This window comes from Heterodontus francisci, chromosome 30 (genome assembly GCF_036365525.1).
Source record: "Heterodontus francisci isolate sHetFra1 chromosome 30, sHetFra1.hap1, whole genome shotgun sequence".
NCBI lineage: Eukaryota > Metazoa > Chordata > Chondrichthyes > Heterodontiformes > Heterodontidae > Heterodontus > Heterodontus francisci.
The window spans coordinates 6603106-6625724 of record NC_090400.1 but is presented as its reverse complement, the minus strand read 5'-3'; the positions used below and the strand labels follow the sequence as shown (position 1 = coordinate 6625724).

At 43.4% G+C, this 22619-nt stretch overlaps 1 protein-coding gene across 1 annotated transcript in view; it reads right to left on the bottom strand.

Moving 5' to 3' along the window:
- Positions 1-22072, bottom strand: part of LOC137346464 (multidrug and toxin extrusion protein 1-like) — a 69446-nt gene extending 47374 nt beyond the window's left edge. The window contains exons 1-4 of the mRNA XM_068009916.1: positions 21923-22072; positions 21202-21303; positions 10137-10205; positions 6005-6153 (exon numbers count right to left, since the gene is read on the bottom strand). Of these exons, the coding sequence (XP_067866017.1) occupies positions 6005-6153; positions 10137-10205; positions 21202-21303; positions 21923-22069 (467 nt within the window). The 5' untranslated portion in view covers positions 22070-22072. The remainder of the gene's footprint in view (positions 1-6004; positions 6154-10136; positions 10206-21201; positions 21304-21922) is intronic.
- Positions 22073-22619: the final 547 nt, after the last annotated feature.

Genomic DNA, 22619 nt, shown 5'->3' with positions numbered 1-22619 from the left:
GAGCCAGGATGTGTTTAGCAGAAAATAGAAAAGCCATACCGGAGATACAAAGCAGCAATTGGTTTAGTTGATGATATAGAGATCTATGGTGCAGATGATAAATGCCATAACTACCACCTACATGAAGCCATGGAGAATGAAGTGATTTATGACTTTAACCCCTTATAGGGACTAAACCAAATTGGGAGTATATCCCTATGAATCTCCTTTAATTAAGTTCAAACCAGACAAATTCTTATAGACACTTATTTGGGTCCAAATAATTGTACTAGCTTTCCCTCAAAGAAAGAAAACTAACAGAATATTACCATCTTTCAGATAGCCTATATTTAACAATTATGGCTTAGTCACAAATATCCCAGGTATTTTAAGGGTCTGGGAAAGTCTCTTCAATATGTATCTCCCCACCTAAAGAGACACAGAGAGGAGGTTCTTATACTTGTGTACAGAATGCTACATGAGACAAATTACTAACTTTTATATATTTATTAAAGAACTTAACATGCAATACACTTTTAAGTATATCACAATATTAAATATTACTAAGATGTAACACATAGAATCCAAAAGTTTAACCTTGCTAATGTTACAGCAAAATATCTTAGAACATCCATCAAAATTTAAAGTAAACTTTTACCTTAAATTCCCCAAGTCATGGTGTGAGAAGTATTGATTGAGGAATTCAACACTAATATTTGCTTCATTACCCTCATGTTTATGCTGTTTCTAAGATATCAGTTGACCTTTTAGTGGTGTTGCCTTTCTGTATGTGTTTTTCTTGCTTTCAAGATCCATATTTAGTAGTATCATTAACGAACATCTGCACTTAATGTTTTACTAGAAACCACTGCTCTTCAACTTGTGAGTATTTATCTGGTCAAAATATTTATAATTGTTTTTACTTGACCTATTGTTCCTGGAAGCACTATTCCATTTTATTGTTTTTATTATCTATAATTGTGTTTTATGGTAGGTTGAACCCTCTTTGTGGGTCAATCTGCCTACATTTACCAACACCAATTAATTACATTCTTGGCTACCTTTTACTGATGTCACACAGGATATTTCAATGTGTGTTTATCCTCCAAGTCCCTGGCAACAGAGACACTGAAATTAATTTCCCAATTTAAGAATGTTTTCTGGTTCATATTCTATTGTAACAGGGACCTTGAATTTTTTTTGATCTACCTTCTTAAAGGGGAATATCAGCAAGTCATGAAAACTGACCATTTATTCAATCTTTAATTCTAAAAGGTATAATATATTAGCTATATCTAAATTCTACCCAATTAATCCTATTATACCTATATTCCATCACAAGAGAACCAGAAAATATGGGATCAAGCTAAATGCAGGCAAATGCATTGTAAAGGTGACAAAATGCCGGTTCTTTGGAATGGTTTACACACCTGATGGAGTCAAATCAAGTCCTGAAAAAGTCACAGCTATCTCTGAGATGAAAGCTCCAAGAGACAAGAAAGAGCTGAGAAGTTTCCTTGGCTTGATCCAGTACATGAGCTCTTTCATACCTCACATGTCAGAGCACACAGAAAACCTATGAGAGCTGATGAGAGAAGGTGGTCAGAGACACATGAGAGGAGTTTCAGTGAACTCAAAGTAGTAATATGCAAGGAGACAAGTCTGTCATACTACAACAGGGTGAAACCTGTCACTCTACAAGTAGATGCTTCTACAAAAGGACTGGGAGGGACCCAGGTACAAGAAGGAAAGCCAATAACATTCACAGCCAAAACTCTGACATCAGCTGAAATCAGATATGCCAACAGAGAAAGAGACCTTTTGGCAGTGCTGTACAGATGTGAGAAAGTCCATGCATATCTCTATGGGAGAAAATACAGTGGAGAGTGATCATCATCCACTAGAATAGATTGTTATAACTGAGGCAGGAGCAATGCACTATCAATTCAGTCCCATCACTCCACAGATCACAGCATATTAGTAAAGTCTTCCCACCCAACCAGAAAACAGACAAATTAAACAATCTAGTAACCCCCAGAATAAAACAGACCAAACCAGGTATCTTTAGACAACAACAAATTAACTATTTATTAAATGCTAAATCTTAAACACTATTAAGATAAACCTAAATCTGAAGACCTTATAACTTCTATTTTAACCTAACTCCCCATTCACACACATACACTCAAAAGTCATGGTTAACCGGTTTCCTTTTTTAAAAAAAGTTTTAAAAATGCACTTTTTAAGAATAAATAAATAACTGGCATTTAAGTCTTTGTGGGTTGCGTTCCTGATGGGTAAGATCTTATAATGTGAAAACAATTAAATGCCACTCAAATTCTCCATGCAGATTTGATGATACAGTCTCTTCGTAGATCGGCATTCAAAACACTTTGGCTGCAGCAGATATCAAACAGTTCTTTCAATGATGAGCACAGCAATAGGCCTACTTGAATTTTAAAACCAACAGTCTCCCAGTTAAAACTTTACTTCAGCAATACAAATGGTCTCTTCAGAAAGTTATTTCCTCCTGAGGCAATTAACTTGGCCTGTAGCTCCTTGTAGAATTTTTGCTGAGAGAAATAGACAGCTCTTTTCTTCAGTAGCATGCTTCACTCGTGAGTCTCTCAAAACTGGTTTTAGCTGTTTAACACACAGTTAAATTGTTATAGTCCACCAGGTGACTTCTCTCTCCTGCCATTGACTAGGTAACAAGTGCAGCTGGCACACGGTGCCTCAGAAATCCAAAAGCTTCTCTCTCTGCCTTAAAGGTGCACTGTTTTTAAGAGTCTTAAAGGAAGACTGTTTCAAACAGAGGAGAAAATAAAAACAAAAATATGTGTGGAGCACCAGCAAGGTAACAAAGGCTACTTTTGAGGCTTCAGAGTTACAATCTCACTGGGAGCTGACTTATTCACGCACAACCAATAATGGTATCTTATAGAAGCGAACTATTATTCAAAGTTCCCATTCATCAGAAAGGTAAAAGATTTGAGAGCTACAACAATCACCATAGCAGTAAAAGTCCTGTTTACTAAGCAAGGGATTCCAGACAGCATCATAATGTCATCACCACATTACACAAGAGGACACGGTTTTATCGAAAGATATGTCCAGACAGTCAAGAAGACCCTCATAAAATGCCGATAGACAAAGAAAGACCCAAACCTTGCCTTATTTTCACTCTGAGCTACATCTCTCAAGACCAACATGAAATCCTGTAGAGCTACTGAATGGTGGAAAATGCAAGACAACTCTACCAAGCAAGATGCATCCTCCAAATGACCATGAGGAAGTAAGACAGTAAATCACTGAGGCACAGGTAGAAGGATGTCAGCACTTCAGCAAACATGCCAATTCATTGCCTGAGCTGTTGAGGGGACAAATTGTGCACATACAAGATCTGATCCCGAAAACCTGGAACCCAGCAAAAGTTGTTGGTCAAGCTGAGACTCCAAGATTATCGATCATCATCGAGACTGAAACCAGGAAGCAGATGAGAAGGAATTGAATTCATATTTGGCCAACACCAGAACTGGTAAAGCAGAAAAGATCATCAGCAACATGACCAACTAGTGACACAACATCAACAACATCACCAACATGAAGCATAACTTCGACAACACCAGGAACAATACACACAACACTGCCAGTACAGAGGTCAACTAATTGCAGATAGGGATGACGACAACCAAATCCACGAGATGGAGGCACAACATCTTACCACCAGAACAATATCGCAAATAATGCTTTGAAAGAAAATGAGCCATGGAAGAGTTTCAATGTGTTCAGAATTATACATTTAATTGTAATAGTTGATTGTAAAGTTTCTATTGTAGCCAAAAGAAGAATCATGTTTGGAAAAATTGTGCTGATTAAATAAGCTTGCAATGCCTTTTACTGAGAAAGAAGGATGTTGTATTCTTCAATTATCCCGAAATGATGCAGGATCTACATTATTCATGTGTATGCCGACATGTATATCCATAATACCACATCAAGCACTACTGCACTACACTCTGTGTACCAAATACACATTGTATCATGAGTCTTGTTGCTATTCCCTATCAATGCTGCTCTGAATGTTGTTACCAGGTGGGATCCACTGCAAGATGGTCAACTCAGTATTTCATTGGCCCACTCTCTATTGAGGAAATAATTTGGCCTCTGCATGACACTGATCCAGCTGAGATTAGCCCCACATTATGGGCTAGATTTTACCAAGCCCACTACGTCAAATTCCTTGGTGGTAGTGGTGGCGGGGGCCGGAAAATTGTTCCGGCAGCAGTCCGCCATGGAGGGCCCAGCCTGACCCTCACGGTGGCAGCAGGCTCAATGACGGCTCCTCCCCCACACCACCGCTGCTGGGTGAGGGGAACAGCATTTCAATATTTAAATGAATGACATGAATAAATGTTGAAAAAAACTTACCCGAAATCTTCCAGGTCCACTATAATCTTTGGTACCGCAGCTGGCACTCCCACGTCTTCAATTCCCTGCCTGGGGAAAGTCAGTTTGACACTGGTGGGGAGGGGGAAGGTGTTAAGAATTTCAGTGCAGGGGGGTGGGGTGAATGACGGGGTCAAATAAATGCAATGGGTGGAGGGAATGGTGAGAAGAGGTGAACTTTAAACTTTGTGCAGTCTGGGAAGGGGAAGGTCAGATTTGTTTTTGGTGGGGAAGGGCAAATAGTTAATTTAATTGTTATTGGGGTGGGAAAGGGGTGTTAGTATTTATTTCATTAATTTTGCGGGTATAATGCTTCAAAATTTTAAATTGGCCTGCAGAGCGTCTGCCCTTTAAAACCGGTGCCAGTGCCTACACACAGGCAGCTGTCGCTATTGCCGGGCACGGACAGCCCGTCCCCTCCATGTGATTGGGGGAGGGGTGGGCGGCAGGCTAACCCACCTATTTAAATGAGCCACTGCACGGGAGATCGCGGAGCTCTTTGGCGTACGGCCCACAAAGGTGGGCTAGCATTTTTTGAGCTCGTCACCGACATCTGCGGCAGTCTCTTAAGATCCAGCATATGGGTTGGATTTTACCAAGCCCACGACATGGGGCTCCAGGGCAGGGGGCGGGGGGGGTCAGAATATGGGTCCGGCAGCGGTCCGCCACAGAGGCCGACACCAGGAGGGCTCGGCCCAATCCTCCTGGCGGTGGCAGGCTCCGTGGCAGTTCCTCCCTCCTGCCACTGGGTGACGGGAGCAGCATTTCAAAATTTAAATGAATGACATCAATACATTTTTTAAAAAAACTTACCTGAAATCTTCCAAGCCCGCCACAATCTTCAGCACGGTAGCTGGCATTCCCACGTCTTCAATTCCCCATCCGGGGAAAGCCAGTTTGACACTGGTTGGGGGAGGGGGGGCAATGTTAAGATTTCAGTGTGGGGGGGGGTGGTGGTGACAGGGTCAAATTAACGTAATGAGTGTAGGGATTGGTGGGAAGGGGTGAACTTTAAACTTTGTGCAGTTTGGGGTGGCTAGGTCACAGTTAAAAGTTAAGTTTATTGGGGGGGGGGAAGGGCAAATGGTTAATGTAATTGTTATTGGGGGATGTGAAAGAGGTTTTAGCAATTTATTTCATACATTTTGTGGGGAATACTGCTTTAAAAATTCAAATTGATCGGCAGGGCTGTCTGCCCTTTAAAAATGGTGTCAGCACCTGTGCACAGGCAGCTAACGCCATTGGCAGGGACGGACAGCCCGTCCAATCCACATGATTGGGGGCGGGGCAGGGCCACTCCAGCTATTTAAATGAGTCACTACACGGGTGATCGCGGCAGCCCCTTGGCATGCGGCCCTTTTTGAGCTCGCCACCGAGATCGGCGGCAGGCTCTTAAAATCCAGCCCTATATGTAAATATGCAAGTTGGAACCTCAGTCCTAACACTCTTTGACCAAAATTTCTATGTTCATGAACACACTCTGTCTTTGGGCCACAAACCTGGGATGGCTTCTTTCTTTCACACTAATGCCGTCATTTTATTCTCTTTTGTCATAAAAAATAGATAAGACTCTCACTTGGCTACTGCAGGAGATTGTTTGATAGCCAATAAAATGTGCTCAATGTTTATGAAGATGGCCCAGCAGGGAAAACAGGTTATCATGAGAATGAGAATCCCTCTTTGGAGAATCACTCCAATTCGCTCCAAGTTCTTACTGCCAACCGTCTAAAAATCAGAACAAAAGTTTAGTTAAAGTGAGTTCTATCGATATTGTTCATTAACATTCTGATCGATGCCATTGATTCGACACAGACCGACTGCAACAAACTGTAAAAAATTAGAAGATTAAAATATTTCTCTCACTTAACCAAAACACTTTTTCTGTTTATGGGAGCTTGCTGTGTACAAATGAGCTGCTGTGTTTCCTACATTACAACAGTAATTACACTTCAAAGACTGTCAACACTTTAGAATATTCTGTGGCCATGAAAGATGCTATATAAAGGTAAGTTTTTCTTTTAGCACAAGTTTCTTTAAGGCAATTGTAAATGTAGAAATCACCTCTTCGTAATTCACTGCTGTCTCAGTAATATAATCTTCTCTTTAATTTTCCCATTGTTGCAGATTAGAGCAAGCCAAATTCATATGCAGTATACAATGCATTTATTTGTTGTACTATTTACAGCTTCAATATTCATCACTTTCTGACTGAGCAAGAATGCTCAATTGTTAATCAATCTCCAATTGTTGTCCAATCTGTCTGATGATTCTACTTCAATGCAGCAGTTAACCTCTGCAAGCTTTCATTTGAAGGGCAGTGCTGCATTTTTAAAATGTTTAGACTTTTTTGATTCTTTTATGGGATGTGGGCGTTACTGACAAGTCCAGCATTTATTGTAAAGCAAAATACTGCGGATGCTGGAAATCCAAAACAAAAACAAGAAATGCTGGAACCACTCAGTAGTTCTGGCAGCATCTGTGGAAAGAGAAGCAGAGTTAACGTTTCGGGTCAGTGACCCTTCATCGGAACATGTGCATTTATTGCACATCCTTAATTGGCCTTCAGAAAGTGCTCCTGAGCTGCCTTCTTGAACTGATGAGGTCCATGTGGTGTAGGTACACCCACAGTTAGGGAGGAAGTTCTAGGATTTTGACCCCGCAATAGTGAAGGAACAATGATAAATTCCCAGTCAGGATGGTGTGTGATTGGAGGGGTTAGGGTGAGGGTTAATCATTAGTGATGGAGATGGACAGGATGGCACACACCATTGTTCTGTAGAGGGTCAGGAGATCCTCAAGGACAACCCTCAAAGGAGTGAGAGCAGGTGTCCAGGGGGGTTCAGCTTCCGGACTCTGGCCCCGAGGATCTGGCAGCAGTTCCACAGGAAATCCAATGACCTCACACAAGTGGTCATGGTCATTGACTGCAGCTTAACATTAACATCTCCTCCCCACCACACCATCAGTATCTGTTCAATACACCACACCCCCATCACTCACCCAGCAGCAGTCCCAGCACTGAGGGCACACACGGAACATCCAGATAATCCACCTCACCCTCACACACCTAACAATGCTGCCAGCCTCACATTCACCACTTGCTGCCTCCACATACCTAAAGCTATTCAGCTATGGCAGACAGATCACCCGAACATAGTGCTACACAATCACTGATATTCTCTTTCACAGGACAAGGTGGCAAACAATAGAAAAGGAGCAGAGCAGAACTGGTGGGAGCCAAGATGCATCCATTTCCTGAACCCTATGGTGCAGATAATTCTCTGCATTATGGGATTGGCTGCACTAGAGCCCGTGTCATCCAGTGTCGCCAAGAGCATTCAGGATGACGGTATGTTACTGCCTATATGGACTTCAGTAAAGCCTTTGACAAGGTCCCTCATGGCAGACTGGTACAGAAAGTGAAGTCACACGGGATCAGAGGTGAGCTGGCAAGATGGATATAGAACTGGCTCGGTCATAGAAGACAGAGGGTGGCAGTGGAAGGGTGCTTTTCTGAATGGAGGGATGTAACTTGTGGTGTTCCGCAGGGATCAGCGCTGGGACCTTTGCTGTTTGTAGTATATATAAATGATTTGGAGGAAAATGTAGCTGGTCTGATGAGTAAGTTTGCAGACAACACAACAGCAGGATATAGATCAGTTGGGAGACTTGGGCGGAGAAATGGCAGATGGAGTTTAATCCGGACAAATGTGAGGTAATGCATTTTGGAAGGTCTAATGCAGGTGGGAAGTAGACAGTAAATGGCAGAACACTCAGGAGTATTGATAGGCAGAGAGATCTGGGCGTACAGGTCCACAGGTCACTGAAAGTGGCAACGCAGGTGGATAAGGTAGTCAAGAAGGCATACGGCATGCTTGCCTTCATCGGTCGGGGCACAGAGTACAAAAATTGGCAAGTCATGCTGCAGCTGTACAGAACTTTAGTTAGGCCACACTTAGAATATTGCGTGCAATTCTGGTCGCCACACTACCAGAAAGATGTGGAGGCTTTGGAGAGAGGATACAGAAGAGGTTTACCAGGATGTTGCCTGGTCTGGAGGGCATTAGCTATGAGGAGAGGTTGGATAAACTCGGATTGTTTTCACTGGAAGGACGGAGGTGGAGGGGTGACCTGATAACGGTTTACAAAGTTATGAGTGGCATGGACAGACTGGATAGTCAGAAGCTTTTTCCCAGGGTGGAAGAGTCAGTTACTAGGGGACATAGGTTGAAGGTGCGAAGGGCAAAGTTCAGAGGTGATGTGCGAGGCAAGTTTTTTTTTTTTACACAGAGGGTGGTGAGTGCCTGGAACTTGTTGCTGGGGGAGTTGGTGGAAGCAGGTACGATAGTGACGTTTAAGAGGCATCTTGACAAATACATGAATAGGATGGGAATAGAGGGATACAGTCCCCGGAAGTGCAGAAGGTTTTAGTTTCGGCAGGCATCAAGATCGGCGTAGGCTTGGAGGGCCGAATGGCCTGATCCTGTGCTGTACTGTTCTTTGTTGTTCTTATGCCCCTTCTTAACTGCCACTCACCCTCATCCTGGGATCTCCCATGAAGAGCAAGCTGCTGATGGGGTCCATGGACCTCTTTCTTCCCACCCCACACCAACCTTCCCCTTCTGAGTTTCTGCTTTTAAACAGGCAAAACTGCCACCTGCTCAGCCACAGCAGCTGAAGGTGGAAGAGAGAGAGCAACACCATTCCACTGATAAAGAGACCCTGTCAATTGATCAGACACTCGCAGCCACCAGCTCAGATGCTGGATCTGCACGTACCTCGGAGGCTATCATAGAGTTGGGGTCAGCATGTGAAGAGTCGTCTGGGCACAAGTGGGCTGCAGCCAGGCCGGGGTTCATTTGCCAGCTCCCTGAAGGGCACAGTCACAGAGGAGTTCTGCTGCAGAAGACTCAGATGAGGACTTGGATGGGATTACATTCAGGTGAGCGCTGATGGGAATGCATACTGAGATTCTGGGTGCATTATTGGCCTGCCTGTCACTGTCAAGGGGCATGGAGAAGTCTGTCTCCAAGTTGGTAGAGGGCATTGAGCAGAGCTTGACCTCTCACAGCCTCTGCTTCATTCTGACATGCTGAGGACCCAGTGGTACTGCCACTGCTATGCCCATACCTGTTGTAGCCTTTGTGTGGACAGGTCACCTAATCCTCTACCCTTCCTGTGAGGATACAGCAATACTCTCTAGGAACTCACCACAACACCTCCAAAACACTTCCAGACACTTTACAATAGCAGAAGTTCTTCAAAATTACCTTACCTGCAAGTTGGGTGCCTGGCCCTTTAAATAACACTGGTGTCAGACCTGTCTTACAGCTCAATGCTTGCTGTTTGCAGAGTGACAAGAAAACTTGTTCCCTGGACCTGCTTGGTCCAAATTAGGAAGTCTGACATCACAACAGCTGGTAGGGTGTGTGCTGTCAGGATAGCGCTACTTCACATTCTTCTGGCACACACAGGGACGCCCGCATGGGCACCCTTCTCAACACAGCCTGCCATGCGGGCCATGGTGGAAGAAGCTGATAGCACAGTCTGTATCTCCAGGAGGGCACAAGGCTTACATATCACCACTTGCAGCAGCGCTATGGAAACCAAATTCACACCCCCATTGTTCTCTGATATAATGAATTAATTTTTGCTGCACAAGAGGTTCATCACTGCCCACTGTACAGCCTGGAGTTAACGGCACCTACCTGGGATATGAGTGTGTCACATGCTATGGACAATCCTATACCTATCATGATCCCTGATGCAGATATTACCTGTACAAAAGAAATAAAGAATAGAAAAAGAACATTTAACACCATCATCATAGATGCCAGCAACATGCTACAAAATACAAAATAGGAATTTTCTTTGTTCCTCATTCTTTCCCTTTTCACTCCTCCTTTCCATCAGGTACCAACTTTTAATACACTTCTTACCTCCAGATTTGACTATTTCAATACTCAACTGACCAACCTTCAATTTCCCACCCTCCCTAAACTTGAGGTCATCTAAAACTCACAGCTTTTCCTGCCCAAACTTCCTCAGAATCCCATATACCATGATCCCTGTGTTCTATTCCAGAAAGCCAGTTGGTGAAGGCGGAAACTGGAGCCAATCTTTGTAGACATTTATCTTAACATACACTTCCTAAACCACCAACCGTAGTTCTAGTCTGTGTCTACTTTAAAAGGCTCAAATGAATTCCTAGTTATTGCCCAACCACTGCAGACGATTAAACAGAATTATGTAATGACCAGGTGATGTGATACGGGTGGTTCCCAATGTTCAACTCCCCACCTGACTGCAGCAAGTGTATTTGTATTAGAGTTTAGCCCTTTGGTGGTTTATTCTCAAATAACCAGATAGCGATAGATTTTCTTGTAGGTTTTCAAGAGCATAAAATAATGCGTTTGTTGATTAACATTCCTGATCCCAAAAGTGCTGCAACCGGATCCACTCATGCATTCTCTCATGCACACACACACACACTCAAAAGAATAAACAGATAGAGAAGTGAAAAGGGAAGATGGCTTTCAGTGGGCGGAAAGGTTATGATAAACCTGTTCTCTTGAGAACCAAGTTCTAGATGGATGCAGGCCTAAGATGTTTGTAGATTTCTCTCTTGACTGAAGGTTCTGTTAAAAAATGGTAGGTTACTTCTCATCCTCATTGCTGTATAATGTAGATGTCAGATTTTTTCAGTAGGGCATGTGCTTTCTGACTTGCTGGAATGTCGGTTGTTAGATTTGTTTCTCACCATTGTCGGTCCCTCTCTCTCTGTCTGTCTCTTTTTTTTTAAGGATAAGCTGTTATCTCTCGCCTCCTGTTCGGACACACTCTGGTTTCCTCCCCCATGGTGATCGCACAATGGCCCAGGACATGGCTACTTCACACCTCAATTGTTTCAGAAGAAGACATTCAATTCTGTAATGTTTTTGGATAGGTGTAGGATTGGTCCCATTCACACACCTTTTAGCTTTGAAGATTTGTCCTTTGTCTTTGTCAGACTGTTTGAATACACAAAAGGCCAATCCTCTTTTTCTTCAGTGACCATTTTGGACAATTGGTCACTTTTTAAAACAAGACAAAGTTCATTTTTTACAGCTCTTCAGAGTTAGACCATGACTGTTGTATCAGCACACATTGTGTGTGGTGTACATTACAATTAATACAGAATTAAAGGATTCCCTTCTCTCTCTAAATAAAAATTACCGTTTCTTTGTGTAACTGAATTTTCAAACAAAATTAAATCAGGAAACTCCATATTCTGTACAAAGTGTTACATTGTGAGATGGCCTTCTTCTTGGGCCCCTGAAATGTCTTTGTACATGCATTTCTTTTTGTAAAACAGACAGTTGATGACTTGCATCCACACATTTAAATTTCAGAGATGTCCTTTCCCACCAGGATTTGTTTCAACCAGTGAGAACAAACTGTAAACTTTTCTCATCCACACTTTTTGTAGGGTTTTCATTATCCCTAGACAATATCCAGGCTTGGGCTGATAAGTGGCAAGTAACATTCACGCCACACAAATGCCAGGCAATGATCATCTCCAACAAGAGAGGATCTAACTATCTCCCCTAAACAGTCAACGGCATTACCATTGCTGAATCCCCCACTATTAACATCCTGGGGGTTACCATTGACCTAAATTGAACTGGAGTAGCCATATAAATACCGTGGCTACAAGAGCAGGTCAGAGGCTAGAAATCCTGCAGCGGATCCACCTGGGCTTCCTTTAACCTGCCCTCTTGGTCACTTTTTCACCTTCCCTGTCTAACCTTTTGCCAGCCTCGTGCCTGTCTGTCCTTTTTTGTTCTCGGTGGGGGTTCCTTACAGTTCATCAGCCGTCTGCTGAAGGGTCCTCCCAACACCGGTACAGGACTTAGGGGTGCAGGTTTCACTGTAGGTTGGGGTTTCTCCTCAACCTGGCAACTCTTGCAGTACTCCACCACATCATTGTGGAGTTTTAGCCAGTCAAACAGCTGTCTGATACAACCTTTGGTCTTTCGTATAACGGCCTGTACAGCCACTGCAGTCTCTCTTCAGTACCTCTGCCGCCCCACTAACTGCTGAACTACTGTCCACTCCTTGCTCTCAGGTCTGTGAGGAGAATACCATTTCCTCATCAGTACCTCATTCGAAAGTGGTCACAATCAGGGACTCCCTCTGCTTCACTTTCAGACTGGGCAGCCTGTGCTAACTCTCAATACTGGGTTGGCTCACTGAGCCTCACCTAGGGAAAATACATTAATTCATTCCCTGGGTCTCCTACCGTTCCAAAGAAAGTCTCAGGCAGGCAGACCTCATGGTCATTTGTCTGCAAGGCTAATTCAGTCTCCTCTGGGGAAGCTGATTTGATCATGGCCCCTGAGCCACTACACATTCAGGGAAACTACAGGGGTCCGTCTCCTGCCACCGCCCTGTCTCTCTGACCTCCTGCGTCCTTCTTTCACTACTGGGGGGTGCTACCACCTTCATCCCCGCCAGATCATTACCTAGGAGCAGGTCAACCCGTCCACAGACAAACTAGGGACAATCCCTACGGTCACTGTTCCCGAAACTAGGTCACACTCCAGGAGCACCCGATGTACAGCTACAGGCATTCACTGCCCTCCAATACCATTCATCACCATTTTGGTGTTCACTGCACTCTCTAGGGGAAAGGTCAGACCTTTTCCCAGTCAAAGGGATCTAGTGGCCCCTGTGTCCCCGAGAATTACTATGGGCTTGCTTGGCCCACTCGAGAGGTATGGGGTTACTTTTCCCTCGGACACAAAACTCTGGTAGCCTTCAGGAATCCTATTAAATTTCCTTGCACTTGCAGTAGTAAGCTTCCTGTGTTGCACTCTTACTGCAGTTAAAGCCACAGCTTGTTCTGCTTTGCTTACCATCAGCTTCCTTTCTTCACTGAGCTGAGTGTGCCCTGATTAACCCTGCAGGTTTTCCCTTTAGTTTCCAGTAGTCAGATTTTAAATTCCCTGCTTTATTACAATGGAAGCACACAGGTCTCTCGGTCTCACACTTGCTCACAGCACCTTTCTTTTTGGCTAGAGGAGGGCCCCCTGTGTCTCCTACTTTCCTTTCTCTTCCAGGACTGCCTGGGCAGATATCACCTTCCCGGGCAGATATCACCTTACCACCCTTTGTCCTTTTCGGATTTGTGGGGGTGACTAGGAAAAGTTCTCCCCTGGGAAACTGACTTATAAATTAAAGGAAACTCATCGGCCAGAACAGCCTCTTGGCAGACTCTCTGAACCCGCTGCTCCTCTACATGGGTCTTTATTGAGAATGGGAGAGAGTTTTTAAATTCCTCTAACAGAATTACTTCTCTGAGATTCTCATAGCTGAGCTGTACTTTAAGAGCCCTCAGCCACTGGTCAAAGCCAGCTGCTTACTTCTTTCAAACTCCAGATAATTTTGATTAGCTTGCTTCTTGAGGGTTCTAAACTTTTGGCAATAGGCTTTCGGGTACTAACTCATATGCCCCGAGGATAGCATTTTTGGTCAGTTTGTAATTTGATGAACTCTCATCTGGCAACAGGGAATTAACCTCACAGGCTTTGCCAGTTAGTTTGCTTTGTCGTAAAAGAGACCAGGTCTCAGGTGGCCATTTTAGCTGCTTTGCCAGTTTCTCAAAGGACAGAAAATTCTTCTACATCTTCCTCATTGAATTTTGGAATTAATTGGGCTAGTTTTAACAATTCTGTACCCAGCCCTGAATTACGCTCCTCCATATTGGCCATGCTTTCACGAGGGTTCTCTGTCAGCCCCTAGTTAACTCAAGCCGCTTCACTTCTCTTTCTTCGCATTCCTTCCAGAATGTGTTTTTTTTTCTCTCTCTCTCTTCACACTCCTTCTGGAAAGCTCTTCCTTTATCCCTCTCCAGCTTCTCTATCTTTTTTTCCTGTCCCTCTATTTCTTTTTTCTGTCTTCTAATTCAAGTTTCCTTTGTTCCAATTGTATCTTTGCTAGCAGTACCCTGCCTGGGTCTACTTCTAACACTGCTTCTGCCCCGTCAGATTCAAGGAAAAAATGGTTGGCCACCAGCATTAGGAGTTCAGATTTCCTAAGTCTTGCCATGTACACTGATCCCACACTGCTCAGCCATTTTCCTCAACTCCTCCATAGACAATGCTTTTAACTTATCCCAAGTTACTTCACCCTGGCTCGGAGAGCTACTCGCTTCAGTTGCAGACATGTTTGTATACAAGCACACACAACCACAAGAAAACCTATATTGAAATCTTGCTCTTTTTGATTGGGAACAATTTGACTTCCCACTTCCAATTTCTCTCATTTGTCTGTGAGTCAATTCCGGACACTAGCACCCAAATCTCTGTGACGACCAGGTGAGAAAGAGGTCTAGGGTTCCCTTTCAGCCTTCAACTGGTCTTTTTTAAACACACTGAGCTGGATTTTACATCGGGCCGACAGGAGCTGGCCACCCACGTAAAAGTTGTTGACAAACCCGCTTCCACCTCGCCTGGGGATCCGTTCTGCATTTTACAGGTCCCTAGGCTTTAATTGGTCCGAGGCATGGCTTCCACCTGCTTTAAGGAGGAAGTCCCGCCTCATTGAGCTGTGGCCAATCATCGGGTCGGCAGCTCTTCGTCCCAGCAGTGCTACCGGCAGCGGTGGCCACTGCTGGGACGGCATCCCAGCCGAGGACTTGGAGCCAGGAGTGCAGGTAAGTTTGGGTTGTATTGCCAGGGGTAATTGGTCATGCCCTGGCAAGGCAAGGGTGGTCATTTGTGGGGAGAAAGGGGTCGTCTTGGGTCCAAGGGGTTGTTAGGGAAGCGGGGTTGACCCTCAATCGGGCACCCTGTGCCTGTTTGTCGGGGCCCATCTCCGGGGTGCTGAGAGGCCACCTTCTTTTATTAGAGGGCCTTTTACGGCTCCAGGACAACCGCCTGCCACGGGTAAAATCTGCGTGGAGGCAGGAGAAGGCCCTTGTGGCCATTAATTGGCAACTTAAGGGCCTTGATTGGCCTGGGGAGGACGACCCATTTCTCGCCCCACCCCAGCCCTACTTAAAGTGGGCGGGGCAGGAGCAGGTCGAAAAGGCCTCCCGGAGCCTCCCGCTCCATTTTATGCCACCCATCTCCGGCCACCATCCGTCTCGCTGGGGTGGCATAAAATTCTGGCCATTATGTTTTTACCTCTTGTCAAGAGGAAGAAGGCGGCTTATGTGAGGATGAGACGTGAAGGCTCAGTTAGGGCGCTTGAGAGCTACAAGCTAGCCAGGAAGGATCTAAAGGGAGAGCTAAGAAGAGCAAGGAGAGGACACGAGAAGTCATTGGTGGATAGGATCAGGGAAAACCCTAAGGCTTTCTATAGGTATATCAGGAATAAAAGAATGACTAGAGTTAGATTAGGGCCAATTAAGGATAGTAGTGGGAAGTTGTGTGTGGAATCAGAGGAGATAGGGGAAGTGTTAAATGAATATTTTGCATCAGTATTTACAGTAGAGAAAGAAAATGTTGTCGAGGAGAATACTGAGATTCAGGCTACTAGGCTAGATGGGATTGAGGTTCACAAGGAGGAGGTGTTATCAATTTTGGAAAGTGTGAAAATAGATAAGTCCCCTGGGCCAGATGGGATTTATCCTAGGATTCTCTGGGAAGCTAGGGAGGAGATTGCAGAGCCTTTGTCCTTGATCTTTATGTCGTCATTGTCGACAGGAATAGTGCCGGAAGACTGGAGGATAGCAAATGTTGTCCCCTTGTTCAAGAAGGGGAGTAGAGACAGCCCTGGTAATTATAGACCTGTGAGCCTTACTTCGGTTGTGGGTAAAATGTTGGAAAAGGTTATAAGAGACAGGATTTATAATCATCTTGAAAAGAATAAGTTCATTAGCGATAGTCAGCACGGTTTTGTGACGGGTAGGTCGTGCCTCACAAACCTTATTGAGTTTTTCGAGAAGGTGATCAAACAGGTGGATGAGGGTAAAGCAGTGGATGTGGTGTATATGGATTTCAGTAAGGCGTTTGATAAGGTTCCCCACGGTAGGCTATTGCAGAAAATTCGGAAGTATGGGGTTGAAGGTGATTTAGAGCTTTGGATCAGAAATTGGCTAGCTGAAAGAAGACAGAGGGTGGTGGTTGATGGCAAATGTTCATCCTGGAGTTTAGTTACTAGTGGTGTACCGCAAGGATCTGTTTTGGGGCCACTGCTGTTTGTCATTTTTATAAATGACCTGGAAGAGGGTGTAGAAGGGTGGGTTAGTAAATTTGCAGATGACACTAAGGTCGGTGGAGTTGTGGATAGTGCCGAAGGATGTTGTAGGGTACGGAGGGACATAGATAGGCTGCAGAGCTGGGCTGAGAGATGGCAAATGGAGTTTAATGCAGAAAAGTGCGAGGTGATTCACTTTGGAAGGAGTAACAGGAATGCAGAGTACTGGGCTAATGGGAAGATTCTTGGTAGTGTAGATGAACAGAGAGATCTTGGTGTCCAGGTGCATAAATCCCTGAAGGTTGCTACCCAGGTTAATAGGGCTGTTAAGAAGGCATATGGTGTGTTAGCTTTTATTAGTAGGGGGATCGAGTTTCGGAGCCACGAGGTCATACTGCAGCTGTACAAAACTCTGGTGAGACCGCACCTGGAGTATTGCGTGCAGTTCTGGTCACCGCATTATAGGAAGGATGTGGAAGCTTTGGAAAGGGTGCAGAGGAGATTTACTAGGATGTTGCCTGATATGGAGGGAAGGTCTTACGAGGAAAGGCTGAGGGACTTGAGGTTGTTTTCGTTGGAGAGAAGGAGGAGGAGAGGTGACTTAATAGAGACATATAAGATAATCAGAGGGCTAGATAGGGTGGATAGTGAGAGTCTTTTTCCTCGGATGGTGATGGCAAACATGAGGGGACATAGCTTCAAGTTGAGGGGTGATAGATATCGGACAGATGTCAGAGGCAGTTTCTTTACTGAGAGAGTAGTAAGGGCGTGAAACGCCCTGCCTGCAGCAGTAGTAGATTCGCCAACTTTAAGGGCATTTAAGTGGTCATTGGATAGACATATGGATGAAAATGGAATAGTGTAGGTCAGATGGTTTCACAGGTCGGCGCAACATCGAGGGCCGAATGGCCTGTACTGCGCTGTAATGTTCTAAAAAAAAACCTCCCGCTTGGTGAATCTTTGTTCACCATTTTCCAATTATAATGTAAAGGAACCAACACAAACAGGCTTTCTTAGGTTTAAAGAAAAAAAGTTGAAATTCATTCAACTTAAACAAACTCTAATTGGGTTGACGCCTACAAATACACGATGCACCCAAGCTAGCATGCATATATGATACACACATGCAGATAGAGACAGAAAAGAGCAGAGGAAAATAAAGTGGAAACATTTGAGGCAATATCGGAAGAGTTTTTGTTTCAGTTCTTCGAACTCACTGTAGCTTCCTAGATTGTAGGTAGATCTTGCTTTTCGTTGGGGCCCAGTATTCTTCTTAAACCTTGATCACTGTAGGAGACTTTTCTCTTTTGGAGTTCATGTGTCTTCAGTGGATTCAGAGGTTTATGAGAAAGAGTTGAGAGCAGGCACATAGGAGAGGCTGTGGCAAGCCAGCCAGGTGAGATCTTCTCAGTCCAGGAGCATTCTGCTTTCTGCCAGCTCTCAATTCAAACTGTACAATTCAGAAAACCCCCAGATTGCCATGCAGGTTAGTCATGTGACTACTGGTCTGACCACATCTTGGCTCTGTGTATTGTATCATCTTAGCAGGGAATGGAATGCTCTTCCCTGCCTTCAATGTCTGTTAGTATGCAAATGTTTTTTTGCTAGCCAAGCAACAGGCCTTGTAACAGGCCTTCTCTCCTTCCCAGCAACAATTTGAAATTTAATGTCCATGTGGCGAAATTAATTTGCCTCATTCTTGGCAGGTGGTGGCCTGCAAGACAGTCTTCAGTAAGCTCCCAAAGAAACCAAAAGCCCGAGAGTTTTCCGACAGGACAATAAGCCCCATAAACCATGTGATGAAAATGATTTTAATAATCATTTTGGAAAGAAATGACCAGTCTGTAGAAGCAGAGATAGATGACAGTCAGTCAGGATAAATATCAAAGAAAGGAACGAGAGAGGTCATCTTTAAGTTGAGAGTATAATCAAAAGATATCTGGAAGTATAAAAACCTGTGTATGTATACTTTATAGACTATGAGAAGGCACTTGATAGACTCTACCATCAGACAATAATGGAGTACTTAAACAAATCAGACATTGACAACAGTGATAAAAGGATAATTCAGAATCTGTATTGAAAGCAATCAGCAGTGATGAGACTTGATAGTGGCTTGCCAGACAGTTTCCCAATCAAGAAAGGAGTGTGTCAGTGATGTGTTATGTCTCCAACACTGTTGAACCTGTCCACTGAAGTGATCGTCAGAGACATAGAACATCTACCAGGTTGCAACATTGGTAGGTTGACCATTAACAACTTGAGATATGCAGATGACACTGCACTGATTGCAGATTCAGAAAAGGCACCACAAGAAATAGTGAACAAAGTGAATGTAAGGAGTGTGGAATATGGATTAAGAATGACTGTGAAGAAAACCAAGACAATAGTGACAAGCAGAGACCGAACCCCAGAAGTGAAAATTGAAATAAATGGACAAGTCCTGGAACAAGTGTAAAAGTCTATATACCTTGGACAGGTTATCACAGATGATGGGAAATGTGATTGTGAGATCCAAAGGAGCATTGAGATAGCCAAGACCAGCTTTGTCAGAATGAAGGACTTGTTAACATCAAAGAAACTGACCTTGAATCTGAGGAGAAGAATGCTGAGGTGATATATTTTGTCTTCTATGTTTATTGCCTCTGAGACACGGACAACAAACAAAGAGACTATTGGTAAGCTGGAAGCATCTGAAATGTGGACATATCGGAGGATGTTCTGCATATCTTACACAGACAGAAAGATGAATGAGGAAGTGCAAGAATTGGCTGGAGAAAAGAGGAATTTAGTGCATAACATCAAAGAGAGAATGATACAATACTTCAGTTACATCATTAGAGCAGAAGGTAGACAGAGACAATTATTGGAAGGAAAGATCGATGGAAAATGTCGGAGAGGGAAGCAGAGAAGAAAATAGATGACAGATATAATCGACTGGATGCAGCTGACCTATGCAGAATGTGTAAGGACAGGACAGGACAGGACAGAGGTGGAGATTCATCACAGTCAACCTTCTGGGAAGGGAATGACACCAACGAATGAAGAAACAAATTAAACAGGGGCTACATTTTGATTTGTAACCACCCTAGGTTTGTTTGCCAGCTTATCAAACCAGGTGTTTCATTTGTCTTCTGTCATGCTAGGCCCCCACCTGCCAAGAATGAGGCACATTAAAATCAATGTTCATGACAAAATTAAACTGTTACTGGAGTGAAGAAAGGACTTGTCAAACAGATCAGCCATGGCTGGAAAAGACATTTGTATATTAACATGTGGAAGGATAAAGCAGCCATTCCCTGACACATTCAACGCACAATAGACTTTTGATCACCAGACATTGAAGGTGGGGGAGCTCGCATTCCATGTTGACTGCTAAGATGGCTGAATACAGAAACGGACATGGTCAAACCAGTAGTTACATGACTAACCTGCTGGGCATCCTGTGTTTTTTGAATTTTTACAAACAGTTTGGACAGAAAGCAGAATGCTCCTGGACTGAGAAGATCTCTCCTGGCTGGCTCGCCACAGCCCCTCCTGTCTGCCTGCTCCCATCTCTTTCTCACAAGCCTCAAAAGACACAAGAACCCCAAGAGAGAAAAGTCTCCTACATCAAACAAGGTTTAAGAAGAATACTGGACCCCAACAAAAATCAAGATCTACCTACAATCAAGGACTCTGCAGTGAGCTCGAAAAACCGTCACAAAAACTCTTCAGATATTGCCTCAAACTTTTCCACTTTAGTTTTCTTCTGTTCTTTTCTGTCTCTATTTGTATGTGTGTACCACATATGCATGCTAGCATGGGTGTGTCGTGTATCTGTAGACGTCAAGCGAATTAGAGTTAAGTTGAATAAACTTCAACTTTTCTTCTTTAAACCTAAGAAAGCCTGTTTGTGCTGGTTTCTTTGCCTGATAATTGGAAAGTGGTGAACAAGGAGCTAAAAACAATGGGTTTAAAATTAAACCCTGTTACAGTAAGACCAGGTGAAGGCTGAGAGGGAACCCGAGACCACTTTCCATCCTGGTCATAACCCATTCCTTAAAAAAATTCAATTTCTAAATTAAAATAATACAAACCATGAACCAAGTGATTACAACGCGATGTTAAAGGTGCTATATAAATGCAAGCTGTTGTTGCTCCTGATACAGTTCCATGGGCCACAGAAACCCTTGAAAGCTTTGCACAAGTGAGCAGTCTTCATGTGTGAGTCAAGTGACAGGCAGAAGATTAGCTGCACATGAACAGCATGACGACTGAGTCCAGTCTCATTCTCACCCGAACATCCACCCATTTCAGACTCCAGGTTGGGTCACTGACAATGGTGATGAGCTGGAATTCTGAGCTGATTTTTCTGTTCTTAAATCTAGGGCCACTGAAGCCATTTGCTACACTCTCGTTTCTCTTCCATTGAGACCAGCAGGTAAATCCCAGGCTTTATTACAAGGAGCTGATTTCATCATCTATCAGTAATAAACAGCTGATAAAGGCACTGAACCTGAAACTGACAGAAGCAATGCAATTCCATCACAATTTTATAGAGGATACATTATGATGAAATAAATGTGCTCATTCTGAACGTAAACTTACCGCTAAGGCAAGACTAACAGCGTCCAATTCAACTTTTCCTAAATGTCCACAGAATGCGGAGCTGACAACATCTATGAGACGCATCATCAGCTGTGTTAAAAACTGTAAAAGGAAAATGAATTATAAATAGTATACACAGGTTAGTTAATTTAGATAATACTCTTTTACACTTACAAATAAAATTATAATCGAATTAAAGCAATCATATTTCTTGCTGAAAACAATTGTTTCTTTTCAAAAAGGAGATACAATTTTGAGGTGATTTCACTGAGGTTTTCTGGATTCTGAATGGAAATGGCAAAGTTGATCCAGGGAAATCATTCACTGTGATGAAAGGTTCAAATATCAGGCACCAAATTAGCAATTATGGTCTTTGCAGTTAAAAAACAATGTCAAGCGGAGCATTATCACTTTTTAAGTTGGGAGTTGTGGAATAAGTTAGCAGATGAGGTCATTGAAGTGTTTTTTTATATGGGTTCATTAAAATGGATTGTGTAAATAGAATCAGTGAAGGGAATTTTATAAATAGGCTCAGTGATGATGATTGTATAAATGGATTAATTGAAGAGGATTATATAAATGGGCACGGTGAGCTGAATTATATAAATGTGTTAATTGAAGGAGATTAATTATGTAATGGGTTTGGTGGAGAATTAGATACGTTTCTGGAAAGAGCAGAGTATGAAAGATATGACGAGATGTTCAGTGGGTGTAAACTCACTATTGGCACAGCCAGTCTGGAAACACATTTCACTTCCTGCCAGAAGTTGATGGGTATCAATCTCCTAATTTTCCTCAGTAACAGGTTACAACAGGTTCCACGAGTCTGGGTAGCATTGTCAGAGCTAAGTTGCATTGAATTCTCCATTTTTCCAATCCTTCCTTGCAAAATGAAAATAAAGCAGTTATTATATTTCTCTCATTTAGAAACGACTTTTGAAGTGTAGACATTGTTGCAATGTTGGAAATGTGGCTGAGAATTTACTCATAACAAGCTCCCACAAACAGCAATGTAATAATGACCAGAGAATCTGTTTTAGTGATTTTGATTGAATGATAAATATTGACCAGGATAGTGGGGAGAGCTCCCCTGCTCTTCTTTCAAACAGTGCCATGGGATCTTTTACATCCACCTGAGGGAGTAGACAGGCTCGATTAACATCACATCCAAAAGACGGCACCTCTGACAATGCAGCTCTCCCTCAGTTCTGTGTTGGAGTGTCAGCCTAGATTTTTGTCCTCGAGTTCCATTGTGAGACTTGAACCCACAACCTTCTGGCTCGGAAATAGCAAGAACCCATTGCATCGCTGGCTGCTGACGTTATTAGCAGTCTAATAGTAGGTCACCTGATACGTCTCTTTAACTGGTAAATGGTCTGTAGATTGGAGAACAATCAATAAAATGGTCTATTAAAGAG